Source organism: Ascaphus truei, chromosome 7 (genome assembly GCF_040206685.1).
Source record: "Ascaphus truei isolate aAscTru1 chromosome 7, aAscTru1.hap1, whole genome shotgun sequence".
In the NCBI taxonomy this organism is placed as follows: Eukaryota; Metazoa; Chordata; class Amphibia; order Anura; family Ascaphidae; genus Ascaphus; species Ascaphus truei.
The window spans coordinates 20,563,637-20,590,899 of NC_134489.1; the positions used below are offsets into that span (position 1 = coordinate 20,563,637).

The 27,263-nt window shown below is 41.1% G+C and overlaps 1 protein-coding gene across 4 annotated transcripts in view; it reads left to right on the forward strand.

The window, feature by feature from the left end:
- Positions 1 to 27,263, forward strand: part of SPAG16 (sperm associated antigen 16) — a 543,868-nt gene that overhangs the window by 85,524 nt on the left and 431,081 nt on the right. For all 4 annotated transcript variants that reach the window (XM_075607226.1, XM_075607225.1, XM_075607227.1 and 1 more), the window contains one exon: positions 14,480 to 14,613. In XM_075607226.1, the coding sequence (XP_075463341.1) occupies positions 14,480 to 14,613 (134 nt within the window). The remainder of the gene's footprint in view (positions 1 to 14,479; positions 14,614 to 27,263) is intronic.

The following is a 27,263-nucleotide window of genomic DNA, read 5'->3' on the forward strand; positions in this document are numbered from 1 at the left end:
GGGGGTGATTTGCAATGCATTACAGGCCCTTCCAGAACAGACAACGTTCATGGAGTTGGAAAGCAGCAAGCTTTGAAATAAGCTTTTTGTGTGTGACGTCTGAGGTCTCACTACAGGGCACTTTAAAATGTTTAAACACATCAGGAGGCATTAAAAAAAACCTTGGCAACACATCAACATTTATTCTGGGAAATTATAGGCTGCCTGTTTTTCTAACATGGTCAGAACACATTAAAACAGTAGCCAGTTTTTATTTAAATTACTCAAAACTGCATAGGTTATAAACACGGTCTCTAATTAAGCTGTCAGGGAACCTGACCTATTTTATACATTTTAAAAAGCTGCCGTTCTGTTGTAAAAAAAAATGTATATATATTAAATGGTAAACTATAAGGAAGAGCATATTTATCATAGCCAGATGAAATATTACTTGCACGATGCACATTTTATTAATAATGTAATTTACACTCGTAGCTACTGTATCTGCCCCACTGCGTTGCACTAATTTCATGGTTTGTCACTTTGTGTCAATGTCCTTGGATGTCTTGTGTCGACTTTGCTGCACCTGTGTCACTCAATGATTCAGGGAGTGGTTATTGGAGCAGTATTGCTTGCAAGTGGGTTAAAAATGTGTCCAAAAGTGTTCGTAATGCCTTAAAAAGTATTAGTACTGTGTCTGATTTTTGGACACTGAACAAAAAACCCTACATATTCCTCCAACGTCTCCAAGCCCAAAAATGTCCTTAATGTCACAAGGCACTTTAATATGATTACTACATTTGCAAAGCCACGGTGCCACTGAAAATATATCTGTATGTAGCCATGTCAATTGCTTACGAAGTTAGTTTTGTTTATACTGTTTTCCTCCTATTCATTAAAATATCCCCTATTCCCATCCACTAGGCAATTTTCTACAAATCTATAAATATTGGCCTAGTATAATTAAAGTACGATCTACTTAATAAAGGCCTTTTTTTTGTCTTGGTTAATTAGAATTTGCAGTAAATCTAGCAGCCCACTTAGTAATCTTCAGGCAATATTTTAGATCAAATAAATGAGGCCATATGACAAGTTGGCTGTAACCTCCAATGCTTTTATTGATATTCAATATTACTGAAATTTTATAATGCCTTAAAGAAAATGAATAAAACGCAATACAAAACAAGAGTGGGTATGAAAATTAAGCGTTCACTTTTCTAAACTTTTATTCACAATTCCATAGTTATTGTAATGTTCTGCCTTGGCTTCCTCTCCCACAAGCAATAACATGTTATACTGTAATTCATTACGGTAACACCATCTGCTGCGCACAGAGCCAGGGAATAGAATAGGTTTTCTTGACACAAGTGCTGCTTTATAACACATTTTCTCTGTATTTTCTGCCATATACAATGCTACATTATGACACATTACCTTGGATCCATCTGCCCCATATGATGCAATACAATTATATAGTATGATAATACAACTGATACAATCTGATACATTGATACAAAATGCCATGTATAGAACAATAGAACACATGTTCTTATCCATTCGCTATACAATTATATATATATATATATATATATATAATATATAATATATATATATATATATATATATATATATATATATATATATATATATATATAACCTTACTACCACCTGCTATATATAGGACTGTTTTAGGATTTATTGCAGTTGTACAGTACCATCTGCCTCAAATGAGCAATAGCCTTTAAAAACATACCAAGTATATGTTGAAGGAGTAATTGTATTGTTTGTCTTTATTTATATAGCGCCATAAATGTACATAGCGCTTAGTAATGAGCCTGCTATAATTTAGACATTCAATAGAAGTATACAGTGCTGTGTTATGACTTTTTTCTTTTGGAATACTTTTCTATATACAGCTCAACCCCGTTATAACGCGATCCGTTACAACGCGAATCCGCTTATAATGCGATGCAAGCGTGGCTCCCAATTTTCGTATTTATGAAAACTTTACAACACGATTATTGGTATCTTAAATACTTTATTGTGCAATGCATACATTTCTAACGCGATCCGCTTATAACGTGTTGTGATTCTTTGGACCCCAAGCACAGCGTTATAAGGGGGTTGAGCTTTATTATGGTGTGGTAAAACATTACCTTCATGCTATCTCAGATACAGTATGTACCTCCTGCGGTGTACAACATTTTACAATGTATCCCCTTTACTTTACCTGCCCCATGTAGCCCAGTGTTACACCGTATTTGTGTTTAGTACCTCGACTGTGTCACCCAAATTTATCAGATTTACTTTACACAATTGTGCTCCACTATAAACCACGTTGCTGATTCGCTTCTGCTGGCTTTTCAATATCACTCACTTCCCCAATCTTCATTTAAAGATTTACAGTCCTACTTAAAGCTTGAGCAGAAAACTGCATGTTCTCAGGGAGGCTCTATTTCGATGTTTGATTGTACAGCAGAAGATGAAAGAGGTCATAATAGATTCTTATGGCAGCTGATTCTGAACAACTTTATAATAGAAAGTTCATTTTAGATTGCAGTGCCGTGCATGAGACAGTACATGAGAAAGATGGCTTACAATGTAAATGCTCAATTAAATATACCTAATCTACTTCTACTGGAATAAAGGGTTTTATCTTAATGTGTTTGTGAATCTGGGTGATTTACATATGATAGAAGTATAAAAGCTCTTGCATTTGGTTATAGATTGCCTGTAGCCATTGTGGGTCCCAGTGCTGTGCTTCAGTGGTGCAATTGCAAGTTTCAAATACTCTCCATAGGATCTCACAGCATATCTAAGGCAAGGAAGACACTGTTTATACAGTACAAAAATGTTCCCAAGGGGAATCAGCAAAAACAACAGAAAATGTCTGTGCTGCAGACTTCATTGCCCAGCTGATAACACTAAATATTGCATTTATAATGCAGAATATCATAGGGGTCAATGGCAGTGACAGGGGTGCGCAAAGTTAGGTGCAGGATTTTTCAGGGGGGGGGGAGCACGGGCGGTTGCAGAGGTCCCGCACTTTAAATTAAATGCCGGGGGATTGCGTGAAGCCTCTGCGACCTCAACTCACCTTGATTCTGCTAGCTTCAGGACTCGTCTCCATGGCAACCCCATGGGTCATGAGTCATGTGACGTGACATCACACAATCGCCTTGCCATGGCAACGCGACGTCACCGGAGGAGGCAAGGCAGGGGGGCACAGCAGCAAATGTTTGCGCTCCCCTGCTATAGAATATCACAGAATATCCCACCATAACGTGCCAGCAGGAGCCATACCCAGCTACATCTGTATGTAGACCTCCAATAAATTAGTAAGCACACAATGGGCCAAATCGAATTTATTATAAAGGTTTTGCCAGGAAATAATACATTCAGAGTTACCTCTTGTTTTCAAGTATGTCCTGAGTTAAGAGTTATGTTGACAATCCATGGTTACATACGTTATACTGGTATTTACAGACATTTCATGTACAGTTAGAGACATTAAGTGTTATGGGCGTATGTAACAGTTACAGACGATGTTAAACTGTGACTTGAAAGAACTTAAACTGGAGGCGGTTTTGAGAATCTCAGGTAGGTTGCTCCAGACGTGAGGTGCACGGTAACAGAAGGAGGCGCGACCAGATTCTTTGTTGAACCTTGGGACCAAGAACTTTTATAGCCAGATCTCAGATGATAAGAGCTGCGTGTGATAGGGGTGAGGAGTTTGTACAGAGAGCCGGATAGCTTGCCCAGAAAGTATTTGAATTCAATCCAGGTAAACTGTACCTTGTGCCTGGACTCAAGGGATAGCCAATGTAGTTCTTGGAGCATTTTGCAGTGGTGTGTATTGTAGTTACATTGTAGAACGAAGCAGCATATTGAGTTGCAGAGAGTGTCTAGTTTACTAAGGTGAATTTGGGGTGCTGTACCATATACTATGTCCCCATAGTCTATAATTGGCATTAGAATCTGCTGTGCAAAACACTTTCTGACCAATGGGCTTAGGGAGGATTTGTTCCTATAAAGTACACCCAGTTTGGAATAGGTTTTGGATGTCAGAGTACCAATATGCAATCGAAATGTTAAATGGGAGTCAAGCCGTATGCCCAGATATTTAAAACTAGTGACAGGGTCTAGGTTGGTGTTAGAGTTGGTTCTGATCTATAGCTTTGTCGTTGATAGCGTTAGAAATTTAGCCTTGGTCACAAATACCATACTGTAGTTACAGTTTTGGCAGTGCTTGTTTTGTGAAATTCAGTATTCAACTCTTGAAAAATCAGATTGAAGTACCTGGCAATGTCAGAGAGGCTAGGACTGTGTGTATATAAGATTGTGTCATCTGCATACATGTGCATTGAAGTTGTCTTACAAGCTTGTGACGGAGTGGCCTGTAGGTGAGGTCAGACAAGATTCCAAACATGCAATTTTTAGGGTAAACCAAACGTTGAGTGATTTTATTCTTCACAAAACAGCAACCAAACAGTAGGGCTGCTGCCCCTTTAAGGCAAAACACAAAATTATAAACCAAACACCTACTCCATGTTAGGAGACTAAATAAACATTTCTCGGGCCCTTTATATCTGGGCCGACAGCTAAGCTGGTTACCAACCCCAAAACATATGAAACAATATTAGGGAACACTATATAGTCTTATCTGACTGAGGCTGGTCCGGCGTCTCTGATTTCTCCAGCTGCAAGCTTTGAAGTCATGCTGCTCCCAGGAATGTCTTTTACCCTTCTTTGTGCAGGCTTCTGCTGTGTGGGTCTTTGGGTTCCCCACTGTTGCCAGGAAAAACCTTCTGATCAACAAGCCTGGATGCCTGCGGGTGTGAGCTTTGTGATCCTCTCACAGAACCTCCAACAGGGACACTGACAGCAGCTACTTCCTGCTTTTTATCCCTGCTCAAACAGGAGTTTCACATCCCACTTGCATGAAATCAGACACCAGTGTAGTCTCCTACCTTGTAAAGAGAGTTAACCCTTTTACTTCCTTACAAAGCTGTAGATAGGTCATTTATGAAGACTGAAAGGAGTAGGTGCCACAGAACAGAGCCTTGTGGGCCCCCACAGGTGACATCCAAGGGGTTAGAGTTAGAGCACGAGAGAGACACATGCTGGGATCTACCCGATAGGTAGGAGTGAAACCAGTTTAAAGCATGTTCCCCTATTCCAGAGCACTGAATCTTGTTTAACAAGATAACTCGGTTAACAGTATCAAAAGCCTTTGCAAAATCTAGGAATATTGCACCAGTAAGTTGTCCCAGTTCCATTCCACACTGGATCTCATTGCAAACTTTTAAGAGGGTAGTTACCGTGGAGTATTTGGGGTGAAAGCCGAATTGGAGTTGGCTAAAGAAATGTATCTTGTTATAGTAGTCACTTTTCCATGACTTTTGATAGTATTGGGAAAAGAGAGGGTGGTCTGTAGTTGGAGACAATATTTTTTCCCCACTTTTGAAGACTGGTGACAACTTTTCCAGCTCTGTGAGATATGGCTTAAAGACAAAATAGAGTTGATTAGGGAGACAAGCTGTATGGCAATACCTAGGGCACTGGGTCGTTGGAACTTTGATTGTACTAAGTCAGGTCCACATTGGCTGTTTAATTTTAATGTCAGGAGCACGTGTGTAATCTCCTCTTCAGATACTGGGACAAATTTATAAGCACTGTCGAGAGGGGGTGAAGCTATAGGGCTACTCATAGGTTGAGCTTCTTGATTGTAGTTAGGGTTGCGCCTTGATAGTAGGGAAGTAGCACTCCCCACAAAGTATTCATTGAATGTGTTTGCAATGTCAGAGTGATTTGTCAGAGTAGTATCATCCTTTTTGATATTAGATGGTTGTTGATGGCTAGAAAGCTGAAATATATTGTTGATGACTTTCCATAAATTTGCTGGATTTGATGTGTTTTGATAAAGATTGTCAGAGTAATGTTGTGATTTTGCATTGTGCATGTATCCCACAGGCATCTCTAGTTATTAAGATTCTAGGTAGCGGAAAGGGACGTTTGGCCGCGACCAAACTGCCGCCAGCACTCAGCCGCATCGCATTTCCGCCGCCAGGAAATATCACAGCTGGACACGTTGCCGGTTCTAAACATTTCATCTCCGACACAATCTTTAAATAAGTTGGCCGCCACTCCTAATGTTAACACTTCCCCTCGGGAAATAGGGCACTCGGTGCGCATTCCAGACCCTCTCCCCGCCCCCCCGCCCCCAATAAAGTCTCGCACCCCCCAGTTTGCGCACTGCTGTTCTAGTGAAGAGTACTTTGATTTCCCTTACACAATACACTATTGCATGGTCACTGTCAGGTACGATACCAGAGGATTGGATTCTTTTGGGACAAGAGGATAAGAACTAATCTAGCAAGAAATGCTTGCAAGATTTTAGGTATGTCTGTGTAGGTTTGGATATTAGTTTGGTTAAATTTAGTTACTTGAATTGTGTGCATATTTTGTTGTTTTTAGGGTCAAGCCAATTGAGGTTGAAATCACTAAGAACTACTGTAACAGCTCACTCCTCACATTCAGAGAGGAAACTGTGCCAAGAAAGTGAGTCATATCAGTCAGAGATTGTAGTTGGGCTTTAGGGGGGCAGTGATGCCGACAATAAGAATAGCCTTAGAGAAGGGGAGGCACGTTTTACCAACTAGGATTTCAAAAGAGGGTAGGCTTGGGGGGCAATTAAGAAGCAGAAATTGTAAGGTGTTTTCAATATAAAATAACATCCCTCCTCCTCTCTTTGACCCATCTTTCCTAAAAAATTGGTAACCCTGACTGGAGATAGATGCATCAAGGGTTTTAGCCATGTTTCAGTAAGAATTATGGTTTTATACTTATGCAAAAGGCACCATGCCCTTAGTTCATCCAGTTTAGGTAGCAGACTACAAACATTTATTTGGATAACAGATAGCCCTTTTTGGACTTTGAAAGGGGCATTTTCAAGGGTATCGGACAGAGTTGAAAAGGGAGTGCCTGGGTTGAGTTCAATATACCCAGTTAAAGAGAGTAACAATATAAATTTTAATAATTGTTTGCAGGCTGCAAAGTTGCAATGTTTGCCATAGGTATTAGAATGCTAGGTGTGCTCGTTTTCAAAGTTCTCCACGGATATTGAGTACAGTAGATAATTCAAGACTTTTTTGTATGTAACATTACATTGGGTGTGGGCCATGAGGGAGAAGTTTTGTAGTTGATAGAGAGTAACATTTGGGGGAGGTCACAGTAAAGAACAGAATTGAGGTAAGTTGCAGGTTCCTTATCAGAAAGGTAGGTAACAAAGACAAGATTGTGCACCTGTCCATAAGGTATCTTATGGCATAGCGATGCATAGTAAATATGGGCAAAAATCATGTAGAAAACAGAAAATATACCCCAATGATAACCCTTTACTGACCTGATAGCAATGGGTTTATTTTTATTATTACAGCTTGCTGGCATTTTGTGTCATTGTATTTTATACCAGAATTGTAGCTGCTTTGTTAAAAGGTCTTTTTGTCAATGACAGGGTTAAGACTTCATGTACAGTTTTACAAGTTGTTTTTCCAAAAGAAAACATTTGTTTCCTTCTTATTGTTGACTGCAAATAGACAATATTTTGGGAGTGTATTAAAGCAGCATTTTTTATAAATAATTATTTCAAAATGATGCCACCATTGGAATGCGAACTCGTTGCATTTTACCACCCCAGTTACTGTACGTATTTACAACTGAAATCAGTACTGTACACAAAATGGGAAAAGTTTGCTTTCCAATTGTAAAGTTTAGTCAATAAAATATTATTGAGATTGATTAAAATTAGAGGCCCATATTCACAAAACTGCGCTATTTCATAAGACACATCCACCTCGTGAGCCAATCAAGGGAATTTCCCAGAACGGGTATTATGGCATAGCATTGCTTAGTAAAAAGGGTCCGTGCTCTCCAACCTTATGTCTAAAAATAACAATTTATGTATTCTTCTGCATTGCTTTAAGTGTGAATCAATATTGCCATTTATTTTCCAATGCCAACGCTATTGTTTTACAAATACTTTTGACACAAATGCATAGATCATCAAAAATTCTCAATTAGCCATTATATCTATTTCTTTCTAAACAAATACGGGCAGATAAATTATGCTCTACAGGGCACGAATAAGCTGAACTTGTTTGTGCGGAGGCAAGTAGCTATAACGACTGATTATACATTTTCGATGATCTGTGCATTTTTAGTTTTTGTATAGATTTTTTGTAAATCATTTGTAAGAAAATAGCATTTGAGTGATGGAGTACACTGCAACATGAATTCACCTTTCAGGCATAAGTATATTGGAAACTATTGAAAATAACTGGACCTAAATTGTTAATATTTTACCAAATATAATTTCCGTGAAAGAAAAAAGCGGTTTCCTGACACACTTGTGACTTCTTTTCTTATTTACGGTGTCGTTGTTTTAATTATAACCTCCTCACAGTCATCCATATATCTGCCATTTTTGCTCAGCTGCTACTGTACAAGAGACTTGTGCTGAAATATTGTCTTAAACCAATACATGAAGGGGCTCCACCCTTTTCACCTTGAATTTAATCTCATAGCTGCCCCCATTAAATCAAAAGAGTGTTTATTGACAACTGTCCAAAGGGAGATTGACATTCCAACTGCAATACTAATCAGGCTTTTCACTCAGCTCCATATATCTTGAATGGCGTTCTTTGAAAGGGAATAAACTATTGAATTGAGGATCTACTGGGAAACACAGTGTACCTGGAAATAGGAGTTTCCTTCCATCTTAACCTCCACCATACTGGCCGGTCCACTCTAGCAGGGGAAGGTTAAACCTGTCTACTGGTCATATTTATTAGGCAGCGCTAAGTCTTCAAGTGCCTTGCAGCCCATTCATCAGCCTTAAAGCTGCAGACCAAGCAATATCCTACGTGGGTTTAAAAAAAAAAAAAAATCAGCTCTGTACTATGAGAAAATACTTGGAGCATTTGTATTTTTTTTAAAGAATTCTGAATGACATTTTGAATGTATTAGAATGTTACAAGCTTTTATTATTTCTATAGCAACCATTTACAAAGTCACATCCCCCTCCCCTTCTGAAACAGGCTCTGGCACACCCCTTTCTGAGCCCTGCCCTCTCTCTAGCAGTGCACCAATTGTATCTAGTGACTGCCTGGTCACATGATCTTCCGCACAAAATGTTGCATCTTTGGTTCTCTTCTGCTGCACTGACAGCCATTTAGTGAACCCCAAAGCCGAATCTTCGCCGATTGATTTACAGGAGAACGGATCGATCGGCAACTTAGCGAATTACTTATCATTGTGTGGTTTGTATTGGTGCACATATTAAAGGGGAAAAAATAAAACGTTAAAAAACAGCTTGGACTGCTGGCTTAAGTTTTAAAACCACTTTGTCAATTTGGGCCGCTATACTTCTCTCTTTATGCAGCAGTTCTTAAATCAGAAGGTTGAATTGTCTTTTTTATTAATATTATCATCTATAACGTCGTAATGCATGTTTTTGTTTACGCAAGAAATTATGTTTTTATTCTCGTAAATATATTGTTGTTGAAAACTACAAATGCCATGTTCTGTATGTTTTGTTTTATAGCCATGGAAACCATGGGGAGATGGTCTGCGCACTTTCTGTGCAGTCCTAAAGCAAAAAGGGGGGTGTTATCTAGTGGCGCTTAAATCTATTCATTGATATTACTTTGGAAATAAGAATATCAAGTGATTTAATAATAAAGTGCTTAAATATTGCATACACGTATATCAAGCAGTTCATTCAAGTGGATGGGTGATTAGAAGAAAAAAGTCCAAATACAGACAAATCAGAGTGTTGCAGCTTCAACCTATAGTCTGGATTGCTTTCCCAATCCAATTGTTTTTCAGATGTCCAGGTGATTCAGGGAGCGCAGGCACATGTGAACAGAAAACACAAGCAAATAGTACAATATGTTTGTGAAGTGCCGCTGGTTTAAATAGAACCTTTCTTAGGTCCAAAGAAATTTGTACTCACAAATTTCTTGATGTGAGAGTGCATATAAAGGTTTCTTTGCTGTGTTACACCCAACGTATCAGCATATATAGACAGCGTATACAGGAACCTTCCTGGAGTCCAGCAAGAAAACGGAACATAGCGTAGACTGATAAAAGCTTCATTTAATTTATGTAGTAAGATACACTCACATGGTGCTACTGTAGATCAATTCAGGCATATTGATCATAAGATCGGTGCCGACGGCTGGAGTGGTCTCTCGGCTCCTGTGCTCGATCCGGTTTGCGTTCTCCGTTCTCGCGCTTCTGGGTAGAATTCCCGGATGGATGATGAGAGGTGATCCGCAGGCAAGCAGGTAGCGCTGTATGCAACCTCACACTCGTTTGTCACTGGATTCACTGAATACACTCTACGCGTTTCACCTTCTCAGAGGTTTCATCAGTCCTGAATTGATCTAGCACCATGTGAGTGTATCTTACTAACTACATACTTTAAATAAAGTTATCAGTCTACGCTATTTTCCGTTTTCTTGCTTGACTCTATCTATGCTGATACGTTGGGTGTAACACGGCAAAGAAACCTTTATATGTACTCTCACATCAAGAAATTTGTGAGTACAAATTTCTTTGGACCTAAGAAAGGTTCTATTTAAACCAGCGTCACTTCACAAACATATTGCACTATTTGCTTGTGTTTTCTATTCACATGTGCCTGCGCTCCCTGAATCACCTGGACACCAGTCCTAAAGCAAGTAGGTGTGAGATGAAAACAATGAACAAAAGGACATTTTTACTTGAGGATTATTATATAGATATTGCACATGATACAATATTACAATTCTGCTCAGAAGTCTTCCTATAACACATTAGAGCCCACATTTCCTCAACAGTTTTCTGCTATAATACACCTTAGCAGAAGACCGCTTCGTAATGATGGCCCCATGTGTTTCACACACTGTGATATTGATACGATTAGCATGGTATTGCTATGTCATTATTTTTTCTTTTACATTTAATTTCAAGGTGACCTGATGGTCAAACATACCCACAACGTACTCAGGATATATGGAATCTGTGCTTTCTGTAATCTTGGCTTAAAAATAATAATATAAGTAAAAACTCTTCAGCTAAAAGCTTTTCAGATTCTTGTTTTCTGAACAAACCTATAAAAAGGAAATATTGCTACACGTTACCATTCTTATTAGATGGTAGTATTCAGCATAACTCAAATCAGAAGAAATTTCAATCGTATTCTATCTCCACCCCTGCAATTATACAGCCACGAACCATGTATAATGGGCAAAAAATTACATTCAAGTTCATTATCTCACTTTGCAGCATTGGTGGTCTGGAGGATAAAAAAAAGAAACCGGATCGATCCAGTAGCCGTTATAATAAAGCATTGCAGATAAAAGCCTCCAGAAGGGATTCACTACGCACATAACTGTGACCCTTATACATGATAATAAAAAAAATCTGCAAATTATCCTCGTGTTTTAGGCAGTGTTAAGTAGAAGAGCAGTATAAATGTTATTGTAGAAATCCTTCATTATCTCAGTGTAGTTTTGCTTTGATACGTTGATAAAGAAAAACAGTGGTTTGAACCTAAGCAAGTAGAAAAGGAATGCAGGGAACTGTACAATGGACAGCCGCCCATGGATGCTTTGTGGCTGCATCTGGCCACTGAGGCAACATTGTGTAAATCAAAGTGTGATCTGTGTGCTATAGTGATTCTGATCATATTATCTCAAACTACTGCTTGTGATCAATAATACATGATGCAAATACAGTCATACACAATTACAAACTCGCGGATAACTATTCAAAATAGCGCTGCGTCATTTCTTTTTTTATGATATGCAAGAATAAGTTTGTTTTGTTTTTAGGCAGAGTAATGCGCAGAGAAGAATGCACAGCAAAAGTAACAAAATAAAATGGGGCGTTGGGTTAACATGGTATCCAGAAAGCGAAGTATATGCAAAAGCGAAGTCCGAACTACATCTTGGCCTAGGCTTAAAGCAGCAATATTAAATTTCCCTCCTTTTTTTCCCTCTCCTTATTTTTTATATGTAAAGCATGTGACTGTCTAATTCTGCATTCTTACCTAAGGATGAGCAGTATGTTAAAAAAAAATCATTATAAATGGCATAAGGAGTTTTTAAAAAAAAATGCAGATGTATTCTCTAATACAGGGGTCCCCAAACTTTTTGTGCCCAAGGGCGCACTTGAGAGTTCAGGAAGAGAGTGGCGGGCACCAACCAATTAACACACACACACACACACACGTAGGGATTTTCACATTTTGCTGTTTTTACGTCATATTATTGTAGCATAACATTGCATTATCTATCAATAACGTATGTCTTGGAGTTACTCCGATCCAGACCCCAAAATTGGTCTTTTCTGGAGTAGGGAGAGGAGAGGGACATAACACCAGGAAAGAATGCTGATTTAAATCATACCTAAATGTGGCATTACAGCCATCCAGACACTGTTAAAGGCTTATTTCAGAGTCTAGATGAGAGTAATGCCAAGTCTAGCCATGATTTCTATAATGTATCGTTCAGTCCCCACATTAATCTTAAGAGTATAGTGAATAGGGGATGCTATGATAATGCCTCATTTGCATATAATGTGCATCTAATCTTCACTGACATCCATTATAGTTAATGTAATGCTTGTACCGTAACGTTACTGACTTTAATACTACGTGCGCATTCCCAACACTCAGGTGAACGTTACATTCAGTGCCCCAAAGGAGTTTAGTAATTCCACCCCTACACGGTCATAACACAATGTTCCATGTACTTCACCTTATTCACTTATTGGGTAACAATAATTTCCTCTCTCTCTTTTTAACTTTGACGGTGGCATGCATACCAAAACCCCAGGAGGTGTGCTGCCAGGATTTCACTCGAGGTGGTTGCATAGATGTCTCTGAAGTATAAGTTTAAAGTGCCATGCAAATAAGTCAATATGTACACCCGTTGTTACTACAGATGTAGCCAGAGATTTTGCAACCCGTGGGCACTGTAGCGGGACATACACAACGTGCCAGTGAGAGAAGCGGACATTGTTTTGAATCATCCGCATGTGAGAAGGGGGTGGGCCTATTGCGCTAATTCACCTGTGGGAGCGCACCAAAGGTTGCAATAATGTTGACTACATCTGTAGGTCATTAGTGTGAATGTAGAGAATAGCTCTCACCTGTTCAAGATCAGGGCCATTTAACTTCCAGTTTGATTCTTTCTTGCCCATGCCATGCTGCCCTCTCCATTGGCACTGCTCATACAGTGCATTGCAGCAAACTCCAGCAATTAAGAAATTAACTGGGATTCTGGAAATACAGTAGATAGGAACATTAAACCAAGCTGCACTACCACTGAGGGGGTCTTTTGATATATACAATTAATCAAATAATATGTAAACGAACCTGGTGCTCTCAGAGGGACCATATGTGAGGAATTATGAATATACAATGTGATCATAACAAGTAATTATAACATTAATGGATTGATGCTACATGGAAAAGACAATGCAGCAAGGTTATTTAATCAGCAGGGATGCCTATGCAAACTTGGAAGTTAAGAACAGGTTTACAGATGGCTTAAAGGTTAAAAATGATGTTTGGACAAATATTTTACCCTTTGAGTAAGTGTAAAATCTTATTAAAGCATCGGCTAACTTAGGCTGCGTCCATGGATACTGCTTGCGGGCGGAGGCGCGCTGAGGCTGAGGGAAAGCGAGTGCTTTCCCTGACCTTAGACAGCGCGCCGTCCGGGGGCGTGTCGGGGGGCGGGCCAGTAACGTCACGGAGCTGATTCGCCCTCATTGGGCGAACCGCTCACATGACCGGCCCTGCGCTCCAGCGAGCGCGAAAATGTAAAATTCTGCTAAGACTTACGCTTCCGCAAGCTTGCCTCAGCGCACCTCCGCCCGCCAGCACTAACCATGGACGTAGCCTTACAGTGCGAACATTTTGCTTCCACTGTTCTCTGATTTCCTATTGAAAGTGAATGATAATTGGGTGAAACGTAAAGGCAACAGATGTAAATGGGCTTGAAAAACCTGCAGTATTTTGGTGGGATTTATGCTTTAATTAGCTCCTGTAAATTGCACCTTGTTCTTTAACTAAAATAACCTGTACCGACACTTAGGAATACAGGTACAGTACTGTATGTTATATATTAAACAGCAGTACCAACTACTCAGCTACTTTAGGATACGGGATTTGGGGGGTCAATAAAATCCGTTACCCAATATATTTATTTTCTAAGGCAAATGCCATTGTCTTGGCCTGACTACCATTATGGGGTGCTGTCTTTACCCCATGCAGAAATAGCGCAGTGGGAGCTTTGGATCTGTAATTATTACATGTAGCTTAGGTTGTGTTTTAAAAAAAATATGCCAAAGCACAAATGCATACAATTTGCTTTTTGAGCAAAATCTTTGGATTTGCTTCCTATATATCTATCGTCACTGGTTTGTTTCTTCCTTCTATTTTAAGGACTCAGAATTTCCTACAGACACAAGAGTGAACCCTCGCTTGGCACTGATGAAAGGGAAAAACAACCATCTGACAAAAACGGGTGGATACTGCTTGAGCAACAGCTGGAAAGCGCACGAGCTGGCAGTGAGCTGGTAGGAATTCGATATCTCCATGGCCTCTATCATTTACCGTGTTAAAAAACCAGGGGGTGAAAGGGGCAGTCACATTGCTGCATGCAGTGCTTCTGAAGATGTTTGGGTATTAGCTGCTATGGGGTGAAGATGAATGATTAATATACAGTATTGGCTTTGCAAACACTGGATGGCAGCAAAGACAATGATAATCTACAATTAAACAAGACTCACACATAGACTACACTGATTTTACATTGTACAATATTTACAGGTGCAACTGACATGGCCACACATACTGTACAATGCAAAATGGGACTTAAGTGCTAAGACTTAGCAACATTATTTCACTTTGGGCCTCCTGCATGACACACTAAACCACAAGGTCCTAAATGAGTTGCTTGCTTTAGAGCTGGTTATGTAGTTTCCTTCTATAATGACATAATCCGCTCTAAAATCCACAATTTGACAATTTATTATTAGGAGTTTCTAACGTCAGCTTGGAGGGGCAGTGAATATATTTGTAAAGTTGCACTATTCTATATAATTGTTGCAGTGTGAAACCTAAGACTTCTAGTTCTTTATAAATGAATTCTTGCAATCTGAAATGTGTACAGTCGATAAACAAACTGAGAAGCAAAGTGAGAAACAAAATGAATATGGACAACACAGTTTACAGTACCCGTTAAAGTTATAGAAAGAGATAGCAGTATAGGAGGACAGTAAGTAGAGTACTTTTTTGAATGAAGAATAGTGAATGCTGAATGGAGATCGGTCTGTGCAAAGTGCAGGGTGTTGGATTGGAGTTTGGCAGGAGATTTTAAATATAGATGAGGACAGACAAGTGATTTGCATTAATGGAGCAGAGGAGAACCTTGAAAGCAAATGATAGTAACCGTAACTTCATGTTAGGTGGCCAGATAAAATGGACCACGCAACCCGGACTTTCTGTTCTGTGTATGCAGTACCCAAGTACAGTGTGAGCACTATGGCTCTACGTATCAAGAGGTGCATGTGCGCTGATGCAGTTGCATCAAAACTGTCCATTTTTATTCTGTCTCAAAGGCAACATATTTAGGAAGTGTATGAGCACAGTAAATAAATTGATACAGATACAAGGGGAAATCAAGTGATATGAAATATTGGCGTGTGTTTAACATGATCTGGTTTGGAATTTCTGTATTCATATTGGCCCTGGTTAAAAAATAAAAAAAAACAGCATATCTATGGGTATTAATTAATCATCGTTGTCATTGGTAAGCTTTCACAACTACTGTGAGCAAGGAATCTGTGCAGTCACAAAGTCTCTTGTAGAATAATGTTTGTGTATAAACTTATGGTGTTCTATGTAATATATCACAAGCCATAGAGCCGTGAAGATTTTATATGTGTGTGTATATATGTATGTATGTGTGTGTGTATATATATATATATATTTTACATGAAAAAAGCTCAAAGGGGTATAAAGAAAATATGTCTATTTGCGATATCGCATCTAAGCAATTACAAACTGTGATCGGACTGAGCAAACCCCATCAACAGCGGAAACTTGCTGTGGTTTAACTCAGCATCTGGTGCCTGAAAAAAACAAAAAAAAAAGTAGAATGAATTTGAGAGTGTTTCCTTAGTGTTCATTGCATTATCTTTTTATAATCTTGGCGTCGCCACCTGTACCAGAGCCCAGAGTTAGTTGGCTTGTAATGAAATTTTGGTTTTGTATTAGACCAGGGGTGGCCAACTCCAGTCTTTAAGGGCCACCAACAGGATATCCCTGCTTCAGCACACTTGAGCCTTCTGTGCTGATGCAGGGATGTCCTGAAAATCTGACTTGTTGGTGGCCCTTGAGGACTGGAGTTGGCCACCCCTACTGTATATTAGATGCTACAGCGGCATGTCTATTAAGCTCTTTGTTGAATATGCCATGGTATGTCAAAAAAGCATTGACTATAAAATGTCGTTTTAAAGTAAGCAAGCTTGGGTACTTCGCTTCACTTACCGATATGTCCGCACTGTATGGACATCTGTACTGTATTCCATCTGTTCTACTGTGTACTGTTAAGAATCTGACTTGTCCATGATGAGCATATTTTAATTATTTACCCTTCGGCAAAAAAAGGTTAAAGAGAAATTTACTTTTTGCTGTCTGGCTCTAAGATGTGATGCTTGTAAAATAATACACATATTGTCACACACAATCCACAATAACTTTCTTGACACACTTGCACTCCTCTGAAAAATTTATTTTTTTACTCGTTTCATAACATTACCCAAATATGTGCTGGTCAATAAGAAAGTAATTCAGAGAAATCTCCAGAACTGGACAAAGATTTACACAACTATGAACATAACAGTAAATAATTGAGATATTCTTAATCTCACCACAGGGCTCAAGAGGGGGATATCTTGTATTTCTGGTGTCATTTGTATCAATGTACTCATCGCTAATCCCTGAGGGTTTTGCTTCTTCTGGAACAACATAAACCCATCCTCTGTATTTTTTTTTTGTACACTGCATCACTGAGAAAAAGGACAGGTTTGTGAAATATCCAAAGAAGTAGAGCCCACAGGGAAATTCAAAACTGTCAAAGTGCACAGAATTAAAGTGTATTTGTCGGTGGAGGAAAATATCACACAATTTGATTGGGTTCCCAATTCTTTTCTGCTGCTGCAGAGTATTCTGTAATTACCTCGCATGGGAAGAGGAACATCTGTTCATGTACACTGTATCAGTGTGAAGAGTAGAAAAAAGCAAATAGAAAGGATTTATTGGGATTAACTGAGCTTTACTGGTGGGCTCAATGGGCCTTTTTTATCCTTCTTTTTAGAGAAGGATTAGGCCACCATTATATCTAATTATTCCAAGTAACACGACTCACCAGATGCTCGACATAGACATTATTCCAGTGGCTTTGCCAGCAGAATCATGACAATCAATGAGAAACTTCAGTTCTATTTAACTCAACTGTGCCTTATAACAGAGTATTATTTCTAGTGTTTATTGGATATACAGTCTAGTTATGTAATCTCAATAAACAGGAATCTCGACTACATTAAGGGTAAAGAGATCTAGAGCAAAGAGTCTACTTTATAAAACATAAGGGGAAGATTGAGGAGGTGCTTTTCCACCAAAAGGGTGGTGGATAAGTAGACTTAAAGCAGTAGGTTGGGGGCAAATAATTGACTTCTAAAAATGCACAGAACAAGCACTTGGAAGACATTGAAACAGGCGAATTAAACAAACCACAGATCAGAGGGTTTAGCAGCATGTATGTTACGTGGCCAGATGAAGTGGGCCACGCAGGCCAGATTTTCTCTTCTGTGTATGCAGTACAGAAATATGGTGCACGCTGCGCTGGTATTCTGCACAAGCCGCACATTCCTTAATACAGTGTTTCCCAACTCCAGTCCTCAGCGAACCCCAACAGGTCAGGTCTTAAGTATATCCCTGCTCCAGCACAGGTGGCTCAGTCAAAATGACTGAGCTGCTGATTGACCCACCTGTGCTGGAGCAGGGATATCCTTAAGACCTGATGGGGTTCCCTGGGGACTGGAGTTGGAAAACACTGCTTTAATACTGTAAATAGACCTGTGCCAATATTCAAATGCAGCTCCGCCCTATTTCCTCCCACTTGCTCCATCAATCCCTCATCTCATCACAGACAGAGGAAGATGTCCCTGAAAATGGTGCAAGCTACATTAATATAGATGCTGTCTGTCACAGGTATATTTTAGCACGGATTGCAACAAAATAACGACAGTGAGACGGAATTCGTCTTTTGATTCACAGAGCCCAATGAATATGCTTTTCAGAGAAACACTTTTTCAGGGTCACAAGAAGCTGGATCTGTGTTTTCATCTGGAGTCAGTCTCTCATACCATTCTACTCTGCAGGCAATGTGATGTATGCCCCTCAAGAACTGAAGGCTATCCCTTCACCACTGTGGTAGATTTAGAGATGGGCACATTTGTTCTGCGATTTTTAATCTGACGCCGATCGACCAGTTCTGTTTAGTCGCGGAATTCCGCACAACAGTCTCAAAAAGTCAAATCTGACTGTTTTTTTTCTATCACTAAAAATCCGAGTGACGGATTGCAATCCATGGTCGGATTTTTAAGAATCCGAACTCAGATGCAATCTGCATATCTGAAAGAGGAGGAAGAAAGAGTTCCATTTTAGTAGAGTCTCCAGTTGTATGTATGTAAGAGATGCATCTGCATAAAAAGGAGCACACCTAAGATGCCCTGAAATATATGTTAATGGATATGCAAAGTCTATTTAAATGAGTCGCATTCCACACTTCCTAAAAGGCTGTCCATAAGAACTACTGTATATGTCTGATTATAGGGCGACCGTGAATATAAGGCGAGCCCCTCGATTCCAGCCTCTGTTAACTGTAAAAATAGGTAATATGCCAGCTGCTGTGTTGCTGCCTTACACATGATTAAAATGGACGCATGCGCTGCTTTCAATCCTGTGTAAACTATTAACACAGTAACCATCTGCACATGTGCGAGTGCTCGCGCATATGCATGTGCACCTTTCAATCCGGTGTATGGCTGCAATACAGTAGACCTCTGTGTATTTGCTTGCGTTCGATGGCAACTGTGTTGCTGCCTTAGGCTTAGGGCATGGTCAGCGCTTAGGCGCTGACCCGTGCTGAGGCGCGCTGCTGCTCGGCAGTGAGCCCCTGCAGCCGCAACGAGAGCGGCTTTAGCAGGGGCTCGCGCACGCTTCCGCAAGCGTGCGGAAGCGTGTGACTTAGAAAATTTTTAGATTTTGACGCTCATCGGCGCGCAGGGCCGGTCACGTGAGCGGTTCGTGAACCAGCTCTGTGACGTCGAACCAGCTCTGGTTTGGCGAACCAGCTCTGTGACGTCACTGCCCCCCCCCGATGCCCCTGGACGGCGCGCGGTCTAAGGCCAGGGAAAGCACCCGCTTTCCCTCAGCCTCAGCGCGCCTCTGCACGGGCTAAGTCACCATGGACGCGGGTGTCCTGTGAATTTTGCGAGCGCGCGCGGGGAGGTTGCATGGGGGGCCTATTGATCACGCTTCAAACACTCTTTTTTTGACTTCCCAAGCACCAAGCTTGTGAGAGCGTGCGTGCACGAGCCGCGTGAGCGGGGACGTGAGAATTCACTTTGCACAAAGTGAACTCTACAAGTGCTGCCCATCGGCGCGCACAGCGCTAGCGGGGACGCAGCCTTACACAGGACAAGACTGTCAGCAGCAAAATGTGCGTGTGGATTTTTCAATGTAACGTTATTGAAAAATACCTTGCCTTATAATCGGGAAAAACCGGGATATTAACTTAGCAAGCCATAGGGCACCTCCTGTAGTTACTGGAATAGTTTACTGGTATCAGACCCAACAGGACAGGAACCTACAACCACTGCTTTTCTAGGCAGCAGCTCTAGCAGTGTGAGCTAAACCAGCTGCTGGGGTAGCATTACTGTAAATGTCTACTAGCTTATATCCAAGGGATATCTACAGTATTTTTTTTATTATAACCTTGAAAGGACTTCAAGCACAAAGTAATATGTACTGAAGGCTATGAGTTACTGAGGCCAGGTGAGATTAAATAAAACACAGGTTTTCTGACAGACACAAATAAAAAGAAGGTGAAGCATGGCAAAAAAAAAAAGCAGATGCAGAAAGAAAGTAATATTACAAAGTGACATGGTTACTCGAGTTAGTACTTCTAATCTTTATAAGGGGTAAAGACAGTGGGCCATATTTACCAAGCAGTGTTCTGCTATAAGGCACCTTTGGTGCTGGATACATTACAGCCTATGTAAGGTGTCTTCCTGTGCCAAAAGACTGCTTATATACGGTTCTCTATCCCAGAAGAGGGTAAAGTACACGTATGAGCACTCAGTGAGAAGTAGAGTTGAAACGTATGTTGTTACACTGGGGCAAGCCATCAGCTGGCTTAACTCACACTGCAGGAGCTGAAGCCCAGAGTAGCAGAGGTTATGGGTTCTAATCCTTTTGGGTCTGACACCAGAAATATGAAGTGAAGAATTGAACATTCGCTATAAAAATGAAAACAGCCATGAGTTCTAGCAAAAGGGCCTGCTGCTTGGACAGGTAGTATATACAATGCAAAGAAAAGGCTGCACTGACATGGTCTTGCAAAGAAGATCATTTAATAAATTATCAGCGTTTTGGTCCAAAAATATGGGCCTTTATCAAGATTCACACCAATCCAGTCATGTGTAACGATTGTGCTCAGCACAAACCTGCACCGGACCACAAGGCTGAGGATGTGAAAACACCGACCTTAGACCACGAAGCCGGATCTGGGTTGCGAATTCCGTGGTCAAACCTAGCCGGGTCAGGACAAGAGAAAGCAAGGTAATCCGTAGACAAGCCGGGGCCAGGGTAGGCGGCATAGGAGCGATGGTCACGAGCTGAGGTCAAGGCGGGCGGCATAGGAGCGTAGTAGAGGTCATGGTCTGGGGTTGTCATCAGGAAATCTTCAGCGAGCCGTTTCAGCGTAGAAAGCAGGAAAACTTCAGCGAAGCCCCTTCAGCGTAGCAGGGCTTCTGGAAGGGGAGAACAGGAACAGAGAAGAGCAACGGCCACAGGAATCAGGGGTGCAGACACGCCACAGGAAACACTGTGGAAACCAGCGTACCCACTTCAGCGCGACGAAGGCGACGTCTGCCAGGAACAAGGTAAGCAGCGCTGGGGCTACTGTGCAAGAAGGCCTTGGGAAGCAGGGGACCAAGAGCAGAAGATTAAGGCACAAGGAGGCCAAGTTAGGCCAAACAGAGAAGCTAGTGGTAAGCATAGTTACTTGCAAGACCATTACAAAGTCTATGTTCAGCAACTTCCTGTAGGAAAAGCAGCAGCTAAATAGCACAGGAAGCCAATCAGGCCAGAGCTGCACAGGAGGCAGGAAGAAGCAGGTGATACCTGATTGCAGGTTTATGGAGGGCTTGTCTGGAAACTGAATAGCTCTGTAAGGATGAGTTCCAGCCAAACCGAGGAGTGGAATCCTTACATCATGACTCATTAAGTGCTTAATGCTTGTCATCTCAGTATAGTTCTTATGGACAGCCTTTTGATGAGACTCCTTTAAAATTTAACTTTTTATTATTATTACCAATACATTTTACAATTCACTGACTGATTTGTAAAATCCATTCCGCGGATTCAGCAATCTGTTGGCGGATTGATAAGAATCTGTCAACGACTTTCTGAATCCGCGGATTGGAGTCTACAAATCTGTCAACGGATTGTATCCAAAGGCTGTTTTTGATGAATTTGTGCGGATTAAAACCGACCAAATCTGTCCACAGATTTTACACCGCAAAACGGATTTTGGTGGGGAAATCCGAGAAAATCCGTTAACCGGATCTGCGCGGATTCGCCCATCTCTACTTATCAACTGCTGCCCATGCATGTATGTATGTATGTCTTTATTTAGATAGCGCCATTAATGTACATAGCGCTTTGCAGCAGTAATACACGTGACAATCATATAAATAACACATAAAAGGGAGAAGTGCTTCAGACATAAAAGTAACATTTAGGAAAAGGAGTCCCTGCTCCGAAGAGCTTACAATCTAATTGCATGTGTCTGACTTTACATTATTAGGCCTAAACCATAGCTCTTAAGCTCACTTCAGGAAGACTGTTTTAGCACCGGCATTATAACACCACATAGGCTCTGTCCCTCCTGTTCATTTCTCATCATGATAGATCTTTGCATTTTCAATGTATTTACCCCCTCTGCTAAGTGCAAGATATGAGAAGGGAGTCACAGAAAGGCACAAGACTGCCTGCATTTCCTCGATTCTCCCTAAAACTGGCAACCATACATCTGAGTGACTTTTGTTTGTGGATTACAATTGTCCCTAGTTTATCTCCATTACCTCACTAATTCTCTGCAGTCATTTTGTATCCTGCATAATCGCTCTATGTCACAGTCCGATGTTACTCTAAGCCATCATTTGTTTCCATGATTAATACAGTATTAGGGCATGCTGATATTTTTACCTTATCGCCTTAGACAAGCTTCCTCATCATGAAGATGTTTAGGCGCCTAAACAACATAAGGATTTCCCTAACTGTGCATTCAGAGGCACAGTTATGACTAACTAGTTATTTTTAGACACTGTTTGTGCAATCAGGGCCACCAAGAGACATCTTGGGGCCCAGGACAAATTAAAGGAGCAGACCCCCCCCCCCCTGCTTTTAATTCCCCCCAGAGAGAGAGGGGAAGGAGAGAGAGAGGTGGGGGGGGGGGGGGAGAGGAGAGGGGGGGAGAAAGGGAAGAGGAGGGAGTGAAGGAGGAAGAAGGGGGGAAGGGAGGGGGGAAAGAAGGGGGAAGAAGTAAGGCCTCGGACATGCTGAAAAGACGCTGATGCTCATGATCTCCTGCTCAAGCAGGAGCTTTTTTGTGTCCCTGCATGAGCGTCAGTGTGCGCGCTTGTGAGCCGGGTGGGAGCCGGGTGGGAGGCGGGGCTAGCGCGCCACGTCACGGCACCGACAGCTCTGACTGCCATTGGCTTTTGGCAGTCACGTGACCGGCCCTGCGCTTCCCTCAGCGGGAAAACTTACATTTCTCTGTCGGCTGCAATTCCACACGCCTCTGCACGCCTGCGGAAGCGCCGTCTAAAGCCGTGCTCATAGGGATAATATTTCCCCTCAGTGCGGCTCAGCACGGTCTTTTTGACCACGTCCGAGGCCTAAGTAAGAGAGAGGAGGGAGTGAGAAAGAGAGGGGTGAGAAGGCCTGCAGAGCTGCTTGCTGGATGGTGCCCACGGAGGTGCCTGTCAGGGGAGCCTTTCTTCCACCTCCCTGCAGTGTGCTGCCTCAGACAGGCACTTCCAAGGACACCTTCCAGAAGGCCCCCTCTGCACCCCCTTCCAGGAGGCCTCCTTTGCAGGGTTTGCCAGCAGAGAGCCTGGACCCCTTCACTCACCAGGCCCGGGACAGGAGTCTCAGCTGTCCCCCCTATCTGCGGCCCTGTGTACAATCTAGTATATTAAAGATGCATTCTAATGTTTCCTAGTGAAATCAGCCAGTATTTATATTTTGGACAAGTATTGATATCATGGACGATTACTTCTTGAATTTATTTAGACGTTAATATAATATAATAATATATGTTTAAAAAAAATGTTGCATGCAATGTCTTTGCCCTATTTGGCAGTAAGATATAAATGTCACTATCGTACTATCGTATTGTGGATGTAACACACATACAAAATGTTAATCTTAGAAAAACTTAACATTTTGTTGGGAACAAGCTCCACTTGATCCCTGTAGTGGGTCAACAACAAAACTAAGTCTGACTTTAGAAGCAGTTCATGGGCTTTAAAATAAGGTTTGAAGCAGGTTGTCTCTGGAGCTGAATCCCATTAATTTGAGTACCCGGTACCCCCTGCTTCCAGAGATACTTACCTCCGAAGATACTGCTGATATCTCAGCAAAGTTTAAAACCCCTGGTCACATGGGCCAATAGGAAGCCGCACGGAATGAAGTCATAGCTTCCTATTAGCCCACAAGGTGCGATAGCTTTGAAAAGCGACCATTACGTGATCCCTGCTAGCGAAGCCAGAGCGGCCAGCAGCACCCCCTATGGAGGTATCGCCGGAAGCAGGGGGTCCCGGAGTTGAAATTAATGGGGTTCAGGTCCGAAGACCCCCGGCTTCAATTCTATGTTAAAAAATAAATATTAATAATAACAAAAAAACAGTGCTTTGTTTGCTGCTTTAAGATATAAGGGGTTATTTATCAAAGTCTTCCGGCTGCAAAACTATGACAAATATTGTATAGCATATTTACGGTATGTCATGTATTATTTTTGCTATGGTGTTACCCTAGTTTTCCAGCCAATAGAGTTTGATAAATGTCCCCTATCTATCACAAAAAATGTCAGATATAGGAATTTCAGTACCACAATAGAGGTTTTATTGGACCTACTGTATGCAGGACATACTACTGTACAAGTAAGTATGCAGGACTTACTACATTCCATCCCATAATATGTGCATCGGGTACAGTAAAGCAGCTCTCCTATAACACTGTCAGGCTGCAAACTGGCACATAAACAACAAAATGCAGTGCAAAGTAACTTGATACATTGAGACATCATGCTCAACATGTCTTTTCCAGCTTCAATTTAAAGGCACTTTCTTAGTTTGATTCAAAGAAACACAGCCCTAAAATATAATCCAGCCCATGTATCCATTACTGGAGCTGGCAATCTTTAGTTTACTGAAATGATACAGTATACTGTAGATTTTTGTGCATCACTTTATTCTAAACATTCTAAGCTATCGCTTAATATCAACACTACTTGCTGTTTGACACAGCCTATTTCAGTAGTTTCAACATTACTACTAGTCTGTTACAGGAAATCCTCAGTGAAGAGATTAGATGTGAGTGTCCAATTCTGTCATTTCTCTTCTAGTAACTCGGGTACTCGCTGGCTCAAACCCAAAACACTGCAGTTGTACTTTGCAATCAATGTGATGCAAAGCAAATAGCTGAAACATATGTTCAATAGTCAGTATGGTAGTACAGTATATGTCACCTACATGGTATCAGATGGGTCAAATCATTTCTGATATCAAATGTAATGCCATTAATTACTGTGTTAAAAATGTTAGCATCATTGCGCTGTGGCTAATTTTTATTCCGGTACACATCCTTGAGTTTCAGTACAAATTAATTCAGGGGCAGAATGGCTCAAAGATTTGAATCTAACAGGATCATTCACTAACCAGCACACACTTTAATGGGCATTAATGATTGGTCATGGTTAACATCAATGTACATAGATTTAGTACAGTAAAACTGTTGCTTGTGATAAGGGTCACATCTTCCAATTTTTCTCAGCATAAAGTATTTCTCTTTCGAAACACACCACAGAATATGAGATAGATCAGCATACATTGCAGTGCATTGTAACACTATACGCATAATGGTTTTAATGGCATTTACTTAACAGGCCATGCCTCAAAATCTCAAACCAATATGAGCCAATTTTCTTGAAGTAAGTCTGTATTATGGTATTCTCCCAAAGGCCATTTAGTACATTGGGTCTAATACGCCTTACTAGTTTCATGATAACGTTTAAAAAAAAAGAAGACGACGACTGTCAATGCCCCATTTAAATACTAGCTGAATTGTATTTGGAGTCAAATCTAATTTTAAAAACTAAATACATGTCTTTCCTCAACATAAGCAATGTTTCTGACTTGTATTTTCCTCCTAATTGAAGCTCTATTTGGGCTTTTCAAGTATATGCTATTGCTACTCAGATTAAAGAAAACGTGCAGTTGTCATTTCCAACTTCACCTAAAGGTTTATCAAAGTACGAACATAGCATTTTGCCATTAATTTGAATTAATTTGTTAAAGGATTTGATCAGTGAGGGACTTGTTCCTTGGTGACATGAATCCATTGGAGGTGTTATGGAAAGTTACTCGATGATTATCATATGTTATTACACTCCTCCTGCCATACTGTAATTCTCTGTACAGTGCATCAAACAAATCCTCCTGACCTGAGGACATGTATACATGCATACCCCAGTTTAAGGACATACACTTTAAGTACACTCGCGAGTAAGGACATATCACCCAATAGGCAAACGGCAACTCACGCATGCGCCTGTCAGCACGTCCTGAACAGCAATACCGGCTCCCTACCTGTACTGAAGCTGTGTGGAAGCGGGGAGACTATAGAGCTTGTTACAAATGCGTTATTCAGATCAGTTATGCACGTATATGATGATTGCTGTACAGTACATGCATCGATAAGTGGGGAAAAGGTTGTGCTTCACTTTAAGTACATTTTCGCTTTATATACTGCTGCGGCAGACTTTATTCTAACAAATCACCGGTTTGTTCCTGGAATGCGACGTTGTTCACCCGGAGCATGCCGCGCTCCTTTTGCTTTCCCAGCCACGAGTCATGCCCGGCTGACGCGCGGTTGATGTGTTAATTGATAATGGTTCAGGATTTAATAGGCTGCAATGCTTCGCGTGTCCGCCAGATGGCATAAATTCATGAATTGTAATGCAGTATATATATATATACTGTATAACAACAACTCCTATAACCCCTAACATACTGTACACATACAGTACTATATATGCACATCAATGATACTATAGGCCGGCGGGGGCGAGATGTGTTTGCAGCAGAGAGAGATCCGCTGCTCTCTCTGCGCAAACATCGGCACATTAAAAATGATTTAAAATACATTTTTATTCATAGTGTACATGTGCAGGGGGTCTCCGGAGCTGAACCGCGTTGGTTTCATGTCCGGGGACCCCCTGCTTCCCGAGATACAGGACCCTTTATGAGGTGCCGGTATCCCTCTGCATTTAAAGGTCCCGATCACGTGACCGCGGCATGTAAACCAAGCAGAGGGATACCGGCACCCCCTAAAGGGGCCTGTATCTCGGGGAGCAGGGGGTCCCCGGACCTAAAACCATAGCGGTTCAGCTCCGGAGACCCTCTGCACATCTACAGTATGAATAAAACACACACATCAATAAAGAATCGTTCATTACCTTTGCGGCTATGGGCTATGGTAACGAAGCAGCATGAATGTATTTTTAATAATATTGTACAGTGAGCAGGGGGTTCCCTGAGCCAGAAATCAAAGCTCAAGGGACCCCCTGCTCCTGCACAATATTATTAAA